General features: G+C 42.9%; 1 protein-coding gene across 3 annotated transcripts in view; it reads left to right on the top strand.

Moving 5' to 3' along the window:
• AGAP1 (ArfGAP with GTPase domain, ankyrin repeat and PH domain 1) overlaps positions 1-22,666 on the top strand; it is a 355,259-nt gene that overhangs the window by 86,310 nt on the left and 246,283 nt on the right. For all 3 annotated transcript variants that reach the window (XM_056856130.1, XM_056856129.1, XM_056856128.1), the window contains 3 exons: positions 788-915; positions 6,960-7,115; positions 15,510-15,602. In XM_056856130.1, the coding sequence (XP_056712108.1) occupies positions 788-915; positions 6,960-7,115; positions 15,510-15,602 (377 nt within the window). The remainder of the gene's footprint in view (positions 1-787; positions 916-6,959; positions 7,116-15,509; positions 15,603-22,666) is intronic.

The following is a 22,666-nucleotide window of genomic DNA, read 5'->3' as shown; positions in this document are numbered from 1 at the left end:
CCTTGCCCTTTGGGTTGGCCCTAGAGTATTCACAAAGTGTATGGCTGTGGTGGTGGGTCATTTGAAAACAGCAGGGTGTGCAGTTTTCCTATATCTGGATGATTGGTTACTCACAGCTAGGAGATTTGTGTGGTGTAGTGGTTAATAGTGGTGGACTCTAATCTGGAGTACTGGTTTTGATTCCCTGCTCCTCCACATGAAGCCTGCTGGGTGACCTTGGGCCAGTCACAGTTCTCTCAGAACTCTCTTGGTCTCACCTACCTCACAAGGTGCCTGTTGGATGTGGTGGGGAGGCAATTGTAAGCTGATTTGAAACTCCTTATGGTAGAGAAAAGCAAGGGTATAAAAACCAACCCTGCTTCTTTCTTTCAGAACAACTTTAATACTATGATTTAGCAACTTAAGTGTTTTAGCTTTCTTTTGAAACAAATGCTTCAATTAACTATTCTTATTGCAAGCTCATTCATGTGGAAATTGGAAGAAATGAAAGTGAGTCGGTAATTCTTTTAAGACTTATTTTCATATCTACTGGGATATTCAAGCGATCGGTTGTGAATCTGTATCCCCTGTATCACAAACGGCACACAGGCTTACAACTGTAAATGCTTTTACTCCTAGTTTGCATACCCATCAGTTACAGGACTGCCAGTTTATATTACTGTTCAAATGATGCAATTACTCTTTACATACAAACATGGTGATTCAAGCCCTGGGCAGAATAACAAATTGCTACATCAACGTATGGGCTTCCTTGTAATAAAATTCTTTCTAATTTTCTCTTTTACAGTTGCACAGAAGATTGTAGCAACAAGAAAAAAGCAGCAGCTTTCGATAGGTCCTTGTAAATCACTACCAAACTCTCCGAGTCACTCATCTGTGTGTTCTGCTCAGGTCTCCACAATACACATCAGCCAGGTATGTCAGAGAAGGTCAGCCATCTCCCTCCCTTTTAGAGGTAACAATAAATTAGCAGTGTCCATTTTAATACGTGACAGTGTTCTGGGAAGTTACACAGATGCTCCCTTTCTCTGTGAAGAACTGGAACACCTTGGATCAGAACTTGGTGATCCAGTGACCTTAAGTGCAGAGCTGCGGCTGCTGTACATGAATATTTTCAGGTGTGCTGTGGGTAGCTTTCAGACTTGCAGTGCTTTCCCTGTTATTTGAATTTCTGTCGCATTCCATCCTGAAGGGTCAAGGTGGGTAACAGTGGGCAAGAAAGCAAATTTCACATTGAGTTACAGTGCAGTTAGAACTTTTTAAAAAATCCATCACGTCCTCTGTAAAAGCTGTCCTAAATTCAAAGGTCTTGCAGTAGCTTCGGAAATACGTTTCAGCTTGGGCTTTGAGGTTCTTGGGCAGCTGTTGAGCATATAATGCCTGTGCTCTTTCTTTGGGAATGTAGCCGTAAAGGTAGCTCTGAGAAGGAGGCTCACAGTGAATCTTAGAGATCATCATGAAAGAAAAGGAGCGAAAGGCTCCATTGGTATACACTGGGCTCAAGCTTTTTACCTACAAGGGAAAACAGCGTTGTGGTTGAGTCCATTATGGACTGCCGGACCAAGGAGAGAATGCAGATGATTGCAGCTGGCAGTTCCTTCCATAATGGGAAGGGCTGCCACATACAATATCCTTACTCTGGCAGTCACAGATCTCAGCTCTTTGAAGGAGAGAAGAGAGAGCAAATCTTGTTGTGAGGATCTTAAAGGTTTGCCCAGGTTCATATGGTGAGAGGCAGTCCTTCAGGTATATGGGGCCCAGATTGTAAAGAATTTTAAAGCTCAGAACCATAAATATTAAATAGCACATGAGTGAGGACAGATCCCTGGGGCACCCCATGTGTTAGCTCCCAGGGAGCAGATATCTGTGTCTCCCTTTCCAACTCTATGTATGCTGTTATACAGAAAAAATGATCCCAGTCTAATACTGACTCATGTAGTCCAACCTGCTGTTCAAGATAATGAAGCATGGTGGCATGATCTACTGTGTGCTCAGCTTGATGAATCAAGAAGGACCAACAAGGAGGCATTACCTCTCTCCATCTGCAGTCTGAGAATGCCCAGTTATGCTACTAGTACTGTCAGTCCCATGAAGCCAGGCTGAAGAGGATCAAGGGCCACTTCAGAGTAGGGTCAGATCTTTTGGTGGCAAGTGCGGGCAACTCAGGATTTTAGTCCTGTCCACTTGAAAGAGAAGAGCTGTTTTATGCTGCTTATCCTGCTCTGGGAATAAACTTTCAGATTGTTGATTTCTTCCTCAGGCCTTCAAAAAGTAAATACCCAGACAATAGGAATAAAACTTAACATTTGGCTCATTGAATGTATGTCTGAGATCTGTGCATGATGATCATGTATCATAAATGTAGCTGACACAGGTAGAGCAGTGAAAATTAACTCCGCAACTCAGGAGCCATTGAGAGTGATTCCTGAAGATAACCCATCTCAGCTGAGTGCCGGGAAAGAAGGAGTTAATATTTTGACAGTTCAGCTTTTGTCAGATGAAGTTTAAGAGTTGGAAATAGAGAGCAGAGAGTTGGGTGAAAAGGGTCGACGTAATAGGAGATGGGGCAAAGGTCCAGATTCTGGAGTGGGCAAAGGAGTGATCCTGGACGTGGAACTGAGAGAGAGTTACAAAGCTGCAGTAGGGTGTGAAGGACCACTGTATTGATTGTTAAGTGGTTAAGGTGTAGGACTAGGATCTGGGAAACCCAGGTTTGAATGCCCACTCTGCCATGGAAACTTGCTGGACGACCTTGGGCCAGTCACACACTTTCAGCTTTGACCCTGGCAAGCATTTAGATGGGAGACCTCCAAGGAATACCAGAGGCGTGATGCAAAGGCAAGCAATGTTAAACCACCTCCAATCGCTTCTTGCTTTGAAAATCCTACGGGTTTGCCATGATTCAGCTGTGACTCGATGGCAAAAAAGTGAGCTGTAATTTCGGCTATAATTTGCATATTGAACAGTCCAAAACTAATCTAAATAAAAATGTTTTAAAGCCCTCTTAAACTGAATATTGAAAAGGCATGTCACAATGGCATTGTCATTTGTGGGAAAGACAACTTTCTTTTTATGCATTTAGAGGTTCAGGTAAAAGAACCTCTCTCCTTCCTCCATCACTACTCTTCAGAGAGCACCAACATTACCAGAGGCACTCCTTCCTTTTTCCTCTCTTTGTCTGTCACATATGGAGGGGTATCCGTCATCCGCTTTGGTAGACCACTCCGTTCATCTCGTTTCTTTGCTTCTTCTTGTAGTCCATATAGGATTGGAAGGATGCTGGCGCTCCCTGTTTGGCAGGCCAACTTTTCCATACTAAAGTGTACTATTTTGCATGAATGCTAATGAGCTTTAAAGGGGTTATGAGGAAGGGTTTTTGCCCTTATGAGCAGGGAGCCTTATAAGCAGGGTGTGCTTATATGGGGGGGGGGGGAGTTTGAGGAGGATTGCACTCCGCCATCTATTCATTCTGTGGCTCTTCACAATATCTTGGGAAGGATTGCTGACTTCCTGTGCAGAAGGGGATGGGGATCTCTCTCTCTCTCTCTCTCTCTCTCTCTCTCACACACACACACACACACACACACACACTCACTCACTCACTCACACTCACTCACTCACACCTGTGCTGGATTGACTACCATGTGGTTCCACTTCCTGCCTCCCTCAAAACCGATAACTTGCTTAACAGCAGCAAGAACAGAAACATAAATCGAGTTGGAGAAACCAAGGAAGGTTTGGGGAGGGGGGAAACCCACTACATAAGGAACAGTCTCTGAAGGACTGTGTTCAATCTTATACTGGGGTTGTGTGCCACAGAAAAATAACCATGGCACATGGTTGTGTGACGTGTGAGGGTGTGGATGCGGGAATCATTGTAAAAAGAATATTTATTTTTGTAAGGTCTTCTGAAAGAGAAAGAGGGAAAGCAGGGAGTAGATCACAACAGAATATGTAGGAGTGAGAAAGGAGTAAGAGTGAGGGAGGTGTTGGAACATATTTGATTTACCGTGTCAGTTTGGCTTCTTAATTTTAAGATGTGGGGAGTGAACATAATTCAGTTCCCAGTGAGGGGAAAATTCTGCTGCTTGTTGATCTGTTTCCTTTTTGAAGTAGGACAGCTAACTCTGCTCTTCCTAAGCTGCCATGTTGTTCTTGCTTCTTTCCCTCAACCATGAACAATGAGGTATTTGTGAGCCCCACTGTTCCTGGAACCTTATGCTTACAACTGACACCAATGGCTCTTCCTTGAAAGTAGTAGTAGCAGCCGCCGCAATACTACCTCCCCTCCAGAAAAAAAGCCAATGAGATTGCTGCTTTGTACCCCTCCCCATCCTTGAGCTTAGCTCTTCCTAATGAACCACCATTTGATATCTAGTTCCAGTTGATGGATCTCAGAATTTTATTTAAAAAGCAAAGTGACTCTCACAAGCCCAAGTTGAGACAGTTACTTAGTTTTTTGCTTGTAAAAGCTCTTCAGAAATTTGGATTGCGTTAATAGCCTCCCTTTATTTATTTATTTGTTTAAAACATTTTAGCTACCTTTCTCCCTTGCAGAACTCAAGGCAGCTTACCACATAAATAAATGATTAAAAAACCAGTTAAGAATAATATACATAAAACAATTATAAAAGCCCATAACAAGTCACAATTTAAAACTCCCATTAGGACGGCTAATAAATAAAAAAACGAAATCAGTCAAATGCAGTCCGAACTAAAACTGTGAAGGACCCTTCCACTTGCACAAGCAGACTCTTTCTACCAGTTCTTCTTCCAAGCACATGTCCCATGCGTGGTGAGGTAGACCTTGCTAATGTCTATTTCTGAACCATGGGGAATGAAGATGTAGTCCCCAGTAGCTAGATGCCAACGAGGCTCCTTCTTCCATTCCCCACTTTTCTCAGGATATACCTGTTGGCAGTGCTAATTATGCAGAGAAGCAGCAGACTCACTGATTAAAGATAAAATTAAATGTTTATTAGGGAACTACATTTCAGATTGGAAAGCTGAGACAGAGAGCCTCTGGCTGTCTAGCCGGCTAAGGATAGGGAGGAGAAGGGACTTCCGAGAAGGAGGAGGAAATTGGACCTGAGATTATCAGTCTAAGGACAGGCAAGAGGTGACACAAAAGGATGGAAGGGGTCTAACCTTACAGCCCTATCTAGCGGACCACTTGCCCGCCCCCTACTGGGTCGTCTTCTGAGTTCTTTCGCACGCTAGTCATTGGTACTTCCAACGATACCACCACCACCAGCAGATCAGTTCTCAGAGGTTTGACCAGCCCAGGCCCTTCTTGCATTTAGTATCTTAAAAGACCTTAATAGTAATTTTCAATCTTCCTCTCTCTCTGAGCTTAATGGGGTTTCCAGAGATCAGCTTGGCCATATTTAAAATGAAAAAGTTTAAATAAGTAAATTAAAAAGCGCATATTGTGCAGGCAAATGCAACAGACTGAGCAAGGGTAAAAGAAAGGGGAATAAATGCACATTCTCTTTCCCTGGCACAGCACACATCTCTCAAGATAGTGTTATGGTTTACTGTAACCCTCCATGACTCTTGCCCCAATTCCTTAGCACACAGACATACACACACAGAGATATCCTGCCCAGCAACAAGCTATTCCCTTGCTGTCCTAATACATTTCAGTACATTTACAGAAAGGAAAAGAGATTATTACCAATTGCTAAATCAGTGGATCTTCCATAGTCAGGGGAAGTCTACCTTGCTGTCTCAATAGTAATAAGATATTGGTTCTCCAAATCTTTTAATTTGCATTCAGTGTGCCTCATCCGTTACTTTGCTTCCAATGTCCAGGAAGTATCCCTTGTTTTCTCAGGGCCATACAGTCGTGGCTGCTTTCGTGAACTGTGATGGTCCCTCCTTCCTTCTGAAGGTGTGTATGAAATACGGCCACCCTCAATCAACTCCAGAGTTTTATTTTCCATCTTCCCCCACACCAACAGACTTATTTGTTCTTTACCCTGTATGGCTGTACCATTCTGTGCCTTGTAATAATGTGTTAAGAGTGTGAACTGATGTCCTCAGTGGGTTGAACTAAGGGCAACAGTTCACAGAAAAAGTTGAGCAAGCAGAACTTTTGATGCCTTCTCAAGCAGCCTGAACATCTTCTCAAAAGGTTGGGGTGGCCCCACAAACAAAAGGTTGGGGTGCTGCAACAACAAAGTGGAACATATTAAAATTGCTTCCCTGGAAGTGATTTTATTTGATTCTTGGGGAAGGGGCCATGGCTCAGTGGTAGAGTATCTGCTTTGCATAGAGGAGGTCCCAGGTTCAGTCCCCAGCATCTCCAGTTCAAAGGACCAGGCAGTATGTGAGGAGAAAGACCTCTGCCTGAGACTCTGGAGACCAGCTACCAGTCTTGAGTAACAATACTGACTGGTAGACCAAGGGTCTGATTCAGTATAAGTCAGCTTTATGTGTTCACATATGTTCGCAGTGCCCTGTGGTGCATTTTGTTTCCGAGGCTCTCCCGACCCTCTGAGAAGATTTCCAGAGAAAGCAGCAGGTTGATTGGGAAGTGGATGGCATGGAAAGAGCTGCTTCTCTGCTTCCTTCTATGAATTTCTCCATCGAGTCCATTGTGTCTGGTGGAAGGGAATTGGGCTAAAGAGAACTTGCCAATCCCATTTCTTGAGAGGAAGAGATTGTATGGTGAATGTGCATTAAAAGCTCTGCTGCTTATTGAAAATGAAATTGAGGTTGTGAAGGAGAGATACCATGACTCAGCAGACCATCTGCTTTGCATGGGTCAGTCTCCAGCTAAAAGCAGGTGATGTGAAAGACCTCTGGGGCAGAACCTGGAGAGCAACTGACCAACCCGAGTAGACAATATTGATCTTGATGGACCAAGGGTTGGTATAAGGTAGCTTCATGTGTTCAGTGGTAGGTAAGTTACAATTGGCTTTCTTTGTGCTAAAATGGGTTTTTAATCCTTGCAGACCAGCAATGGAGGAGGCAGCTTAAGTGACTATTCCTCCTCGGTCCCCTCCACTCCGAGCACCAGCCAGAAGGAGTTGCGGATCGATGTCCCTCCCACTACTAACACTCCAACGCCTGTCCGTAAACAGTCCAAGCGCCGGTCCAACCTTTTCGCGGTGAGTGAGACGGGAAATGAAAAATAAAATTCTTGTGCACTGCTGTCCACACTGTATTCTTTAAAAACAAACCTCATTTTGTCTGGAGCTTACTCTTTAAGTGAATAATAAGACCATGGAGAATTTCTGACATGGGCAAGGTGTGGCCATTCTTTTCCTCCTGTCTCATCCAGTGTGGCTTCCAACCTGCTTAGTTGCCTGGGCAGTTGCCATCGGAGGGTGCCCGCTTGCCTGTCCTCTGCTGTTTCCTTCTTCCCGGGCAGCAGCCAGCTAGCCTTTCCCGCATGTCTCTTGGACTCCTGGCATGAAGGCCGTTTAGGCAATTGCTTCGCTTCCAAGTCTGTCTCCAGCCTTGATTTGAGTGGCCGTTTTATACCATGCATTTGTTTCCTTGGCAGTGTGCTGCTAAAGGAGAAAAAGGATCTTAAAATCTTACAGAAATAAATTTCTTCCATTTTTTTGGTGAGTTCATTGAGCGAGTTGTATCTGGCTCTGCCACTGATATCGTAGCTATGCTTTAGATTCCTATTTGGCAAGGTTTGTAATCTAGAATTGCCCTCACTTCTTTAAGACTTGCTCATATATTGGCTGGTTCTCACATCGCACCACAAGTACACACTGCAGTTTTCATTGCTGTGAAGGGCATTCTGAATGTGCCACGCTGAAGTGGGTGGGCATATGCCAAATTCCCCACTTGGGTTGCTTCTGATGAGCATGACTGTATCTTGCCACACATATTTTGGAATGGGATCAGATCCTGATTGACTAGTGGGAAATGGCTGGTTTCTAATGAAATTACATGACCCTACAGCGTGGTGTAGGGGTTAAGAGCGGTGGTTTGGAGCGGTGGAGTCTGATCTGGAGAACCGGGTTTGATTCCCCCCTCCTCCACATGAGTGGCGGAGGCTAATCTGGTGAACTGGATTTGTTTCCCCACTCCTCCGCATGAAGCCAGTCGGGTGACCTTGGGCTAGTCTTCGAGCTCTCTCAGCCTCATCTCCCTCACAAGGGTATCTGTTGTGGGGGGGGGGGAAGGGAAGATGATTGTAAGCCAGTTTGATTCTTCCTTAAGCGGTAGAGAAAGTCAGCATATAAAAACCAACTCTTCTTCTACAGCATGCCTAGTGTGACTCAGCCCCTTCTTTCATGTCAGTGCTGAGTTGGCAGCCGGCCAGATTTGTTTCTGCCAAGCACGTGCTTGACTGCCCTCCTGCATTGATAAAAGCGGGTTATGTAGCGTTGGGAGCCTGAGCAGGAAATTGTATGGAAGTGCTCCTGAGTAGAGCGCTGGGGTGTGATCGGGCAAATGTTAGTGATTAGGGATCAAGGAGATGAATCTTCATATTCTGACTAGCTTGGTGATGGAGGGATGCGTCTCAGCTGTGCTGTGTGCTTGTATCAATTACAGTGATCTCTTCCAGCACGTAAGTAACCTTCAGTGACGTTGTAGTTAATGTTTTGGATGGCCCAAGCTGGCCTGCTTTCGTTAGATCTCGGAAGCTAAGCAGGGTTGGCCTTGAATCCCAGGAGAAAAGGCAGGATGGGAACATTTTCGGTAGACAGTATAAACTTCGTAACTTCTGCCGAGTGAGGGGTCATAACAAGTATTTTATAAAGTGGACCTTAGTGGGAAAAAGCTTTGTGGTGGAATGAAATCTCCAGTCTTTATAAAGTGCCACTCTACTCCTGTTTATTACTAGCAGAGTGTGTTCCACTAGATGTCAGTGTTGCTCAAGGAACAGAATGGAGGATTGGCAGCAGGTCTAATCAAAGAGCCCCTTGAATCAGTCACCGTTTTGGCTTCTGTTCAGACTCCGCTTCGGATCCTGTGGAGGGACCGTGTTTATTTGAGGACTAAAACCGAAGAGATTTTAAAGACATGAATATTCTTTTCTTCCTGGCCCATAAATAAAGTGAAAAATGACTTTATTTAAGACTAAATTGAGGGGCTGCCTCTCCCAACTGTGGTCTGCCTGGCAGATTCTGTTGCCGTTGCCTTCCTTTTGAGAGACCCCATTTAGTTTCCGCAAGATCAGTGGCCTGCTTTGTTGTATCTCTCAACCTCTGGAAGGATTTGAAAATAAAGATGTAAAGTTTCTGAAAATTTTGAAAGGAAAAAAAGGGGGGGACCCCCCCCAGAAAATGGAAATATTAGGAAAAATTAAAACATACTTATTTTCGAATCTAACCTGAAATTTATTTTGCTACTTTAACTTGCCACACAAAAGGCATTTATAACTTAATAAGCATATACAATCGTCTGTTTCTGGAATTTAAAACAATGAATGCTTTGGTTTTCTACAAAGCTAAATGGCAAATTCACAAACTACTAAAGCAAGAGAGCAGCAGCAGTTTATGCTGTGTTAGCACACTTCACTCATTCCAAAAGAAAAAAATTCGTAGCAGTTTTTGTCAGCCCCCCCCCCCAATTTTTCAATTTTTCTTTTGGAAAAATCGAATGGTGTTTAGTTTGAGTTAGTAAAACCTGGTCTTAAAAAAGCATTTCACTAATTTCAAAGGAAAAGAAAATCACAGGAGTTTTCCCCCCCAGTGCTCTCTAACATTAGAAAAACTAAAAAAAGAAAGAAAAAGAGATCCCTAAACATTCACGTTATACATGTTGAGTGATTCAAACCTTGCCTTAAAAGCATTAAACTAATTTCAAAGAAAAAAATATTTCCTAGCAGTTTCCTCTCAGTGTTTCCCTAAATTTCCCAATTTTTCCATTAGAAAAGTGGGGAGAAAAGTCCTATGGGAAAAATGGGGTGGAATCCCCCCTCAATTTTTTCTTTTTCTTCCCAGGCCTTCACCTCTTTGGGTAGAAACCCTGCTCCCTATTAAGGATCTGTATATTGTGTCAGGCTACTGGTCTCATGAGCCTTCCTGGGTGACATTTTGAATGTTGCTCCTTTGGGTGGTTCTTTTGGTGCTGGGGCCTTGGGCTAAATAGGAAGGTTTAGGGGCTGAGATTGCTCCTTGATATTTTTTGTTTTGTATTGTTTTTTGTTTTCATTGATTGCTTTTATTATTGGATCTGATTATCATGCTTGAAACAGCTTTTAATGTCAAATGAAGTGAGGTAGATGTTTTAAAAATAAAAGTGATTCTTAGCCACTGGTAATAACGGTAGTAGCTAGGTAGTGGTTGTTGATTTTTCTTGTAAACCCTCTATAAATTATTTGGTGAGTCTTAGTAATGTATATATTTCTTTGTTTAATTTTTTTTAATCCCACCATTTTTTTGCGGAGCTAAGGGCTGCATCTTTTGACAACCTCCCTGGGAAGTAGATTAGGCTGAAAGAATATGACTGGCCTAAGGCCAAAAACCATCCCCCCATTTGTTTCATTGCAAGCAAGGATTTGAACCTAGGTCTCCCCAGCCCTAGGGTGACCCTGTAACCTAACCACTCAGAAAAGATAAGAAATATGCATGGTTTGCATCAATTTTAATTAACATGACATTGTGGCTCAAGCAGAGCACCTCTCAGCTGAACACAGTGTATATAATCTAGTATTTTGAAATATCAGTATCATTTGTTACTGGAAGAAAGAGTTCACATGCTTTAGACTCTTGAGAATTTGCCATATGATATGTTTTGCAAGAGCTTCACAAACAATAGAGACCCTAAAAATACTAATTAGGCAAACTTTGGAATAATAAATAAAGAAATGGTGAAGGAGAAGTGAAGGTTGCACGGTAGAATTATTGAAAAAGATTCCAGGAAGTAATTCCCCAAAAAATGCTCTCATAGTTCATACTTCAATTCCTGCTTTAATAAAAGGTGGCCAACATCTCGACGTATCTGCATTGCACAAAACATTCGAGACTGTGACCTCCATGACGCATGTCACAACTGACTCAAGTAGAGGATGCCATCTTTAATGCCGTGTTTTTGGAGATCAGTAAAGGAACAGTGGCACTCAAGGCTTAGCTTGCACAGTGTTCATCATATTACTGGCAATTCAAGCAGACTTCTCTGGTTGGTCTCCAAGTAAACCCCACATTCGTGGGACAGAATTGCTACTATGATGGTTCCAGGTGGGGAGGCCTTGTTAGTCTGTAGCCGCAAAATAAAACGAGAGTCCAGTGGCACCTCAGAGACAAACAGTGTAAGTTTTTGTAAGTCAGAGCTCACGTTCTCGGGTGCAGGCCATATTCATTAGACAGAAACATTTATGCTAAAAAGATACACGTTGAAAAGAGAGGCCTGTAAAGCAAGATGCAGTCAAAACGTAATTAAACCATTCAGAGCGGATGAAGACCACATCCAGCTGACGATAGATGGGCAAAGTAGAATAAACACAAAATCAGATCTGTTCTAAGAAAGTGCAAGGTGAGACATGAAAAATAGCTCCAATTAGAAAAGTACAACAATATAGATGAACTATTAAATATCTGTACAGGTAGGAGTATGCTAAGATATCTGCACCTATAGTGAGAAATCCCAAGTCCTTGTTCAGACCTGGTGTGGGGAGATAGTACTGATCTTCTTGATGAATCTTAATTCAGAACTGTTGTGTTGGATTGTACCTTTTAGATCAGCAACAGAATGCCCTTGAAGAGTAAAATGTTTACCCACTGGTTTCTAAACACTGCAGTTTTTAAGGACAGAGTTTTGTTTATTCTTTTGTGAAGGGACTGACCTGTTTGTCCAGGACATTGTAGGTTGATGCATGATTGGAAATATATAACATGGGAGGATGAGTGTGTGGATGAGCCCAAGGTGCGGTGTAGCTGATGCGATCTGACAAGATCAGGCTAGCCTGGGCCATCCAGGTCAGGGCATGATCATATTACTTGAATGTGTATGAGGGCAAAGTTGGCATCCAGGTTTGTGGCAGGCTTTGGTTCCTGAGTTTGTGTGTCTGCTGGGTGATTCGCGATAAGTTGTTGTAGGTTGTAGAGCTGTATGCAAGTAAGGAAAGGTCTGCCACCCAAGGCTTGTGAGTAGAGTAGAAATGTAGAAATCCTGGGGGAGGGGGGAGCATTTTTGTTTAATTTCAGGAAAATTGAAATATATTCAATATTTTTCCTATCAAGCCTAAACTTATTTTACTGATTTAATAGCATAAAATGCATCATTTCTAACTTAGCATATAAAATGGTACTATTTGGCATATTTATGGAATTTAAAAGGATAAGTGTCTCAATTTTCTGAAAGAAATATTGCTAATATACCCATTTCTTGAGAGAGAGTTGCAAGCTGCTATACCATATGGTACCTTAGCATATGGATCTTATTTTTGCCGTCTGAGAGGGCAGGAAAAATAAAAATGGATTTTTTTTCCAGTTCTCTCCAAAAAAATTCAGTTTTCCCATTGGAAAAAATTGAAAAGCTCTGACATTTTGACTCTATACATTTTGAGTGGGGAAAAATAGCAAAACAGAAAAAAACCAATTTCTTAAGAAGCATTCAATTCATTCCAAAAGTCCTTGGGGGAGGGTCAAAAAAATTATTCCTGAATTTTCCCAGCTTCCCCCATCCCCAAACCTTCACATTTCTACCTGTGTGAGAGAAAGATCATTATCCCCGGTAGACTGTATGCCACTGATGATGTGTCTGACTAGGTAGATTTGTAGATGACCATCAGTGGTGTTCCATTAACTTCCTTGGTGTTCTGTCAACTTTCTGTCTTGTAGTAGCCTATTTTTGGCTACAGTTCTGGCTTTGTTAAGCTGTTTCTTAACTCCATTGGGTTGACATTGTAACCCTAAAAATCCCTGTTTTGAATCTTTCAGGAGGAACTCCTTGTATGAGGGATTGGAGGAAATGTGATTCGTAATATAATGCTTGACTGTAGACAGTGGGTTGTTTAGTATGCTCCGTGGTGGCAGCTAGAAGCATGCAGATGTGAATGGCACTCAGTGGTTTTCAACGATAAGTTGATGCTTATGTGTTCATTATGTAGTTGTTTAGTAATGTCCAGAAAATGTACTTGTTGTCTGGACTGGTCCGTGGTGAGGCGGATGGTGGGATGAAAGTTGTTGAAGTCCTGGTGGAATTTCTCAAGAGTTTCCTTCCCGTGATCCCAGATGATGAAAATGTCACATTGTGATGATTTATTTTAGGCATCTTCTTTTTAATTATTATGATAAAAGGTGTGATGTACTTTAACAGTCGTTGTGTTGAAACGGTCTTAGAGCTGGCAGTGCCGCAGAAGGACGCAGCAAATCCAGCACCCTGTGGCAGTTGAATGGTGCCAATCTACGCTCTAGGATTTGCGAGCTGATCCAGCCGATGTTGACAGATTGGGGGGGAAGAGCCAAACAGCGCTGATGGAAGCCTGTGAGGATTAGAGCGGTTCCTCAGTGGAACAGGCTTCCTCGGGAGGTGGTAAGCTCTCCTTCCCTGGAGGTTTTTAAGAAGAGGTTAGATGGCCATCCGTCAGCAATACTGATTCTATGACTTTAAGCAGATGATGAGAGGGAGGGCATCTTGGGCATCATCTGGGCATGGAGTAGGGGTCAATGGGGGTGTGGGGGAGAGGTAGTTGTGAATTTCCTGCATTGTGCAGGGGGTTGGACTAGATGACCCTGGTGGTCCCTTCCATTTCTATGACTCTATTATTCTATTCTATGATTCTATGATTGAAGGACAGATTAGCCCACACCTATTGACTTAAGAGAGTTGGCAGCAGTGAGGCTGCTTTAAACCCGACTGCCTTGCTTGGGCTCCGTCTTGCTGGCGTTATGAATGAGCCAGAGGGACAGCTTGACACTCGTCCTCTAGACTTGCCCGCCCCCCAGTGACAAACACTTGGGTGATTCTTCTATGTTCTCTACTGTGCATGTTCACATGAATTATTACATGTTAATCTTTGGATTTATCACACCCTTCTGTATATTCACCAATATGCAATTTCATAATCTTATATTAGCGTTTAGTATCAGAGAGTGTAGGTTCTGTACTGTCTGTATAGTGGAACTTACTTTAATGATATTGTTCACATGGCCAATTTGGCCCTGAACAGTGTCACGCTGAGATTAAAATAAGAAAAAAGAAGTAGCTATCTAACTGGCCCATAAAGAAATTAATATTTTTAATCTTAATTGTCTGGGAAATAAATTTGGCAACAGCTAATGTAATATTAAAATCTACCCCTGCTAAAATAACCCTCAAATTATCCAGTTTGTAGACAGATTCCCGGATAAAAGGCTTTATCCAAGTCTGTAGAGTGGAAAGAATGGTGCTTGTTTTTGAGGTGGCATTATTTTCTTGGACTTTTCAGTTCCCTCCCTTTCGCTTTCATCTAAAATACAAAAAAAGGAGGTATGATGGGACATCATTTTCATATTTGTTCCCTTTTTGAATGTTTTAGATACCTTTTTTGTGTTAAATGTGAGAAGCAGGGCAGGTTCTCTCTTTGGCTTTTATAAGCCTTTTGCGGCGCGTGGGACATCACTGGTATGTTCATTTAACTGATCACCTCTGATTTGAAAAGCGCATGAAAAGGTTTTCTCGTTTTCAATACTGTGTGAGTAATACGCTCACTGAAAAGTAATGGAGTGAAGTTGTCACTTGTCAGTGCCGTTATTAAGGGTGGGTCATTTCGTAGATCTTGTCCTTAATAAAATAAATCTGTCACATGCAGATTTACTTATCTCACAATAACGGAGGAGGATCTGAAGTTCTGTTTTAATAGGGTTGTGTCTGCTTGCTCCATAGCTGTGTAAAACCAGCAGAACATTCCCCCCCCCCCCAGCAAAATGTTTTTAATAGTTAGTGCTTATGGTTGTGTGTTTTTTTAATCCATGATAAAAGTAACAGCATTTGTTTCAAAAGACTCCCCAATCATTTTTACATCTAGAACTGTTAAAATTATCGCTTTGTATTTAGAAAGATGTACATATTTAAAAACACCAAGAATTTGTGACGTTCACCGTTTAACAAAGCAGCGTAGTTTTCCTAGCGTTGTTAGTTTGACTTTGATGCTACTTAATCATCTGAAAGTAGTAAAAGAAGAAACTAAATGAATTTAATTTTAATCAAGGTAATCCATAAAATTATGCCGCCGAGCCGTTAATAGCCTTTTTAAAATCTCATCAAATGATAATTAAATGTACATACCTGTATCGGAAGTTGCCTAAGTTAAAAAAAATGTCTGCAGTTATTCCTGTTAGCCTTATTTTTGAATCTCTGTTTTTGAGTTGCACTTCCAGTGAATTACTGCGGGCCACTGAAAATCTGCCCTACGGCCCATGTTGGCTGGAAGGCCTGGGTGTAAATGTTTTAATATCATTTGATATTTTTTTTAGTACTTACTTGATACTTTTCAAATAGATGTAATTATAGCCAGTCCATCTTTTCCTGATGTAACAAAACAACTTTTCAATTTGAAGCACAATACAAGAATCAACAGATTAATAGCGTTCACTTGGCTTTTTGCTCTGCAGTCTCGGAAAGGGAGCGACCCAGACAAAGAGAAGAAAGGATTGGAGAGCAGAGCAGATAGCATCGGAAGCGGCCGTGCAATCCCAATTAAACAGGTACGGATCCTTTGTGTGTGTGTGTGTGTGCGTGTGCGCGCGTCTGTGCGTGCGCGTTCTTTCCTGCATTTGGAGACATACCTCGGGTCTTAAACACCATGATGCTGGGCTTGTGTGCCAAGATGTGTTTGATGTGCTGCGGTGATGAATGTCGAAGTCACTCACTTGACATCAATTAGGAGAGGTTCCTATGTGTATTAAAATAGGATCATTAGAATAAGAAGAGGGAAAATGTAACAACAGGCCTAATGAAGTGCAGTCTGCCGTCCTGCATATGGAGCGTGCTTCCAGGCTGATCTGGCTTCAAAGCCTGCCTTTGTAGAGAAGGCTTTGATTGGGCCGTTTGCTGCCAGTCGACAAGGGTAAATCGGATCGTTGTACAAGAGCCCCTTGTGATCACAGGCGGAGCGCGCCGTGGCCCTCATTTGCTGCTGCAGAAGGACATCTGAATGCTGTTCCAGGTTGGTTTGCGACAACGAGGCAATTAGTTGTGATAATCATAGCTGGTGTGTCAGCTGTGCACTCTTGTTTGTAATTTGCTAATGAAGGAATTGTAACTTCATTTAGACCTTGTTATATAAGAGAACGTTTACAGCCGTAGTATGTGGCCTTAATTAAACTTCCTCATTACACGACAGGGTTTGAAATGGAGGATTTGTTTTGGCCTGTTTGACTACTCAAGGTACTCTTCCATTACCCTCAGAAAAAAAGGCGCTTCATACGAACGGTGCTGTGTGGAGAGAAGCAAATAATTCTTTTGAAAAGTGTGACTTGTGCTTTCTGACTCGTTCAACAAAATTTAAACACTCACTTGCCTTTGAGTTACGCAGGTGGAATTTTTATCTAACTTTGGACTGCTATCTCTGTTATCTTAGTGGAAAGAAGCAAGATCTCCTTGACTCCTGAAGAACAGCAGCCACGACTGATTTATGTCTTAATTTATTTCACTTATGGCCCTGCTTTTCATCCCAATGGGGACCTAAAGTGGTTTAGATCATTCTTCTCTCCTCCATTTTATCCTCACAAACAACCCTGTGAAGTTTGGATTCGGCTGAGAGACATTGACTGGCTCAAGGGAACAGCAGAGTGGGGAATCAAACCTGGGTCTCCCAGATCCTAGACTGAAACTCTAACCACTACACCACACTTGCCCCTGAAGAACACCAACGGTAATGCTCACTTAGTCCACTCTGTTTTCATGCTGTCCTCCTCTACTGCCCCCACCTACCAGGCTAAACTGCATTACTACTCTGTCCTGAACCACATCAGCTGTAGGAATCCTCAGCCATTCTTCTAATTCTTTGATGCCTACTGAGGCCTGTCCCATCACCTATCCCCTCATCACTTATTATGGAATACTCTTCTTTCTTCAGAGATAAAACAGGAACTATCTGCTCTGACCGCCAGCACTTTCCTAGATTTTTCTTCTTCTTCCACTTTCTCCTCTTCATACACTTTCCTCAGTCTCTTTCGCTTGTCAACTGTGTCGAGTTTCTTCACCTGGCCCCTGAATCTTATGTCTTCTCAGTTGCTAGTTCCAGCTCCAGTGCGTTCATCCCTGATCTCCACCAAAGAATCAACCTATCTTTCTGCTCTGTTTCTTCTCCTGCTGCATTCAAACATGCAGTTTGTCCTTTTCTCTTAATCTGCCCCTCCATCTACTGCTGATTTTCCCTTGTAATGTCCTGCTTCCTCCTGTCATCCTAAGTTGCTCTTCTCCTCGCTGTCTTTACATTTAATGTTTCTCTCACTTTTGCTCCTCTTCTCACTTGATGGTGTCACAATATTACTTTACAATATTTCAAGAACACATCCCCCCCTCACCTCCCCCCCAGTGAAAACTCTCTTTCATGTTGAAGTCATCTCCCACCTGTAGCCTCCTCTCTCAGATCTTCCATTGCTTCACCTTGGTTCCTCATCTTTACCTACCACCAAAATCCTTCATCTTTCTGTCAGTCGGAACATGTGAAACCCCTGAAATGATAACATTCGATTTCTGTTTATTCTCAGGTTCAGTACAAACTCTTTGCCTTTCGTTTCACTGCTGTTTCATCTTCAGTGGTCTGATGGTCTCCTGCTCCCTTGGAGAACTCTGCTGTTTCGTCCCCTTCTACCAGTCCCCAGGAATACCAGCATACTTCTCTCACTTCCTTCAAATCCCTGAAAACCCTCTTTTTCTGTGTGTGAAGCCTTTGGCACGAGCCGTTAGTGGACTACCCCACCTTGATCTCTACTTGTTTGCGTAATTGTGAACACATATTTGTCCCCCTTTTTATCTCTACTTCTGTCTCTCTTCAAATTATCATCATTCATATTTCAAATTTTAGACACTAGACCCCCTGAGACTGGCACTCATGTTCTTGCAACCTTTTGGTCTGTTACCTTAATAATTACTAATTTTTTGTCTGTCACCTACTTATTACCAATAATACTTAAGTGCCCTCAAGTCACAACTGACTTATGGTGACCCCCTCATGGGGTTTTCAAGGCAAGAGATGAGCAGAGATGGTTTGCCATTGCCTGCCTGTTCCTTCCTGGGTGGCCTCCCATCCAAATGCTAACCATAGTTGGTCCTGCTTATCTTCCAATTTCTGACAAGCTCGGGCTATTCAGGCTGCTAAAGGACATTACCCATCCCTGGATCACCTCAGCTGTAGGAATTTTTTTGCTCCTCCTCTCCATCTTTGATGCTCCGCTGAGGCCTGTCTCATGTCTCCATCAGCCACATCAATGGTGCTAAGTAATGATACTTCCATGTTCTTTTCTTGGTAATTTGATACAAGAGAAATATACACAGATTCATGCAACTTCCAATATTTTAAAAAGTACGTATACCTAAATGTACTTAAAGTGACATTTACTACTAAAATAGTTCTAAGAGCCAGCGAGCGTGGTGTAGTGGTTAAGAGTGGTGGTTTGGAGCAGTGGAGTCTGACCTGGAGAACCGGGTTTGATTCCCCACTCCTCCTCCACATGAGCGGCGGGCACTAATCTGATGAACTGGATTTGTTTCCTCATTCCTACACGTGCAGCCTGGGCTAGTCACAGCTCTCTTCGAGCTCTCGCAGCCCCACCTACCTCACAGGGTGTCTGTTGTGGGGAAGGGAAGGTGATTGTAAGCCGGTTTGAGTCTTCCTTAAGTGGCAGAGCAAGTTGGCATATAAAAACCAACTCTTCTTCTTCTACTACTCATTTTACCTACCTCAGAAAGATGAAAGGCTGAGTCAGCCTTGAGCTGGCTACCTGAAACCGACTTCCGTCAGGATTGAACTCAGGTTGTGAGCAGAGCTTTTGACTGCAGTACTGCAGCTTACCACTCTGCACCACAGGGCTCTAGGGAGGCGTGTTATTCTTTCTACTAATATGTGTGAAACTGAAAAACCAAGACAAATCCTCCCCCAATGTACTGCTGCCCAAGAAACAGCCTCGAGAGCCAGCATGGTGTGGTGGTTAAGAGTGGCAGACTCTAATCTGGAGAACTGGATTTGATTCCCCACAACTCCACATGAAGCCTGCTGGGTACTTTGGGCCGTTCACAGTTCTCTCAGAACTCTCTCAGCCCCACCTGCCTTACAAGGTGCTTGTTGGGGCAGGGCCGGGGGGTTGGAGAAGGGAAGGTGATCGTAAGCCACTTTGAGACTCCTTAAAGGTAGAGAAAAGCAGGGTATAAAAACCAACTCTTCTTTTTCTACTCTTCTATACAAGTGAGTTAGTATTAATATTGGGAAGCAATAGCAAGGGCCTTTCATCTACAACTAGGAACTCTACCAATGGCCTAGGATGACGGATGAAGTCAAAATCTCAAATTGGCTAAAATCCATCACAGTTTCCTTCAAGTAGCTGTCTTCTCCCGGCTTCCACCTCCTGAGTTGATGGGAGAATAAACCTCACTTGATACAAGGTGCTCTTTGCTGTTCCATCATTAGCTCTTCAGTTTCAGCATGGTAGGTTTGGTTCTTGATGCAGATCTAAACTGTTGTGCTTTAAGGTCAGTGGAATAAAGTGAAGAGCACTCTGTAATATATAACACTGTGTGCTATTCAATTTTATTGCACCGATCTGGAATGATGAAGTTAAATTGGCAACGATTTTTCATTGCTAAATCTGCAGAATGTATTTCTTCATTTCTGCACAGCAGATGCAGGGGTCATGGATCCTTCCTACGTTCTCCTCTTCCTAGCAGTGCTCTTTGACCCCAGGAACATGTGGATAGCCACACTGTGCTTACAGAAAAGGCATCCCCACTGCCGCCTCCTAACCCATGTTTTTGTTTCTCCTCATGGGCCCTGATACCATAAGAATAAGCTTTCCAAGGGTCAGAAAGGACTGCCAGGTGGAAGGAATGTGGGGAAAGACCTGCAAGTTGTCAGAGCCTTCTGGTGATGAATTGCAGGTTCCAACCCATAATTTTCCACGATACATTTGGTGTTTTGCCCATGCAGGAGGACTGGATGTAACCCTACCTATAGTTTAAGATGTACAATGAACTCAGAGGACTAATTGGCTCAGTTTCCCCATCTCCATCCTTTGCGAGGCAATCTTGTTTTCTCTTGTGTCTTACACATTTCCCCTTATATCTCTGTAAGGAAAAGGCTGAGTTCTTTTTAGACTGAAGGCTTGAAATTAAGAGGGGGTGTGGAGTATTTCTAATGGGACATTTTCCCTGCCTAAATCAGTTTTGTTATTCGGATGGACTATTTGGTCACCTTAAAGTGAAGGTCTTGTGGCATAGGTGTTATGGCCCAGCACCAGTGTGCTTCTTTCACTTTCTGACTGTCCTTAAGCTGTGAGAGCTCTTGTGTGAGAAGGGGCTGTGAACGTTACACGTAGCTTCTTCGCACTGTAGTGTGATATGACTTTTTGCCTGCATCTCCTGGGTAATTTTTTTAAGAACTTCCTCATACACTGGTGATCTGGTGTGTTCTCTTCAGGAGTTGTGTTCTTCCCATTTCAACTCCTATTTATACTGCAAACCTTTGAAGTATTTTAGTCCCATTTTTTTAACAGCACTAATTTGTTGTGTAAGGGATGCGGCTGTTTAAGTGTCTCAGTGAAGCTGAGAGTTTAAACTCCTAGCAGAGTCACTCAAGGCAGAATGGGCAAAGCCAAGACACCACCCTAAGATGCCTCCATTTCCTTCAGGAATTAATGGTCATATCAGCAGAAGGGAACTGACAGTTCCAATGGCGATGGGGGCGGAGGAATCTTTAAAGAGTGGCTTCTGGGCAGCAGCAATAGTGGAAGGTGACACTGATAGAGGATCTTTCATAGACAACAGCAGTGACACTTTAGCTAGCCCTGGTTAGTACTGCACAGAAGAATGCAATGGTAAACCACTTCTGATCGTCTTATACCTTAAAAACCATGTGATGAGATAACCAACTGAAAGAAGATACAGTGCTGGATGACAGGACCCCCAGGTCGGAAGGCACTCAATTAGCTACTGGGGAAGAATCATAGAGTTGGAAGGGACCACTAGGGTCATCTAGTCCAACCCCCTGCACAATGCAGGAAACTCCAAACTACCTCCCCCAAATCCCCAGTGACCCCTACTCCATTCCCAGAGGATGGTCAAGATGCCCTCCCTCTCATCATCTGCCTAAGTTCATAGAATCAGCATTGCTGACAGATGGCCATCTAGCCTCTTCTTAAAAACATCCAGGGAAGGAGAGCTTACCACCTCCTGAGGAAGCCTGTTCCACTGAGGAACCGCACTGTTAGAAAATTGTTCCTAATGTCTAGACGGAAACTCTTTTGATTTAATTTCAACCCGTTGGTTCTGGCCCATCCTTCTGGAGCAACAGAAAACAACTCGGCACCATCCTCTATATGACAGCCCTTCAAGTACTTGAAGATGGTTATCATATCCCCTCTCAGTCTTCTCCTCTTCAGGCTAAACATACCCAGTTCCTTCAACCTTTCCTCATAGGACTTGGTCTTCAGACCCCTCACCATCTTTGTTGCCCTTCTCTGGACACGTTCCAGCCTGTCTACAACTTTCTTAAATTGCAGTGCCCAAAACACAATACTCTAGGTGAGGTCTAACCAGAGCAGAGTAAAGCGATACCATCACTTCGCGTGATCTGGGCACTATGCTTCTGTTGATACAGCCCAAGATCGCATTTGCCTTTTTAGCTTTTTAGCTACCGCATCACACTGCTGATTCATGTTCAGAGCTGAGGACAAGTACAAATAATGCTGTTCTTAATGACACAGCCAGATTAAAGATGAAAGGACACTCAGTTGCCACCATGAATAGATGCAAAAGGAAAGTCCAGTGCTGTACAACACACATAATAGGAACATGGATTCTGAGAACTATGAATCAAGGTTAGCCCAAAATTGTAAAATGCGAAATGGAACATTTAGATGTTGTCATCTTGGGTGTGAGTGACCTGAAGTGTACTGGGTTAGGACATTCTCAGACAGAAAAGTGCTTTACTCTGGGAATGACAAATTCAGAAGAAATAGTGTTGCTCTGATAGTGAGGTGAGCCATAGCACAGGTAATCAGGGGCTATAATGCAAAGTCTGACCGAATACTGTTAATCAGACTTCACAGAAAGCTTACCAATATAGCCATCATTCAAATTTTATACCCCAACTGCAGATGTTGAACAGAATGAAATTGAAAGTTTTTATGCAAGTGTCCAAGAAGAAATTTATCATATACCAAAACAAGATGTGCTGATAATCATAGGTAACTGGAATGCAAAAGTAGAGAACAAAGCAGGGTAGAGAACAACTTGGAAGGCTTTAAGAGGGAGTGGACATGTTCATGGAGGAGAGAGCTATTCATGGCTACTAGTCAAAATGGCATTCCTATTCTCTCCAGGATCAGATGTTCATGCCTATTATATTAGGTGCTTTGGGACACAGGCAGGATAACTGCAGTTGTCTTGTTTGTGGGCTTCCTAGAGGCACCTGGTTGGCCACTGTGTGAACACACTGCTGAACTTGATGGACCTTGGTCTGATCCAGCATGGTCTTTCTTATGTTCTTACGCAGGGTCAAATATTGTCGGGAAATTTTAACTAGAATTATGAAATGAAGCAGGAGAGTGAT

This window comes from Euleptes europaea, chromosome 10 (genome assembly GCF_029931775.1).
Source record: "Euleptes europaea isolate rEulEur1 chromosome 10, rEulEur1.hap1, whole genome shotgun sequence".
In the NCBI taxonomy this organism is placed as follows: domain Eukaryota; kingdom Metazoa; phylum Chordata; class Lepidosauria; order Squamata; family Sphaerodactylidae; genus Euleptes; species Euleptes europaea.
The sequence above is the reverse complement of the archived record's forward strand: the minus strand, read 5'-3'. Positions and strand labels throughout refer to the sequence as shown.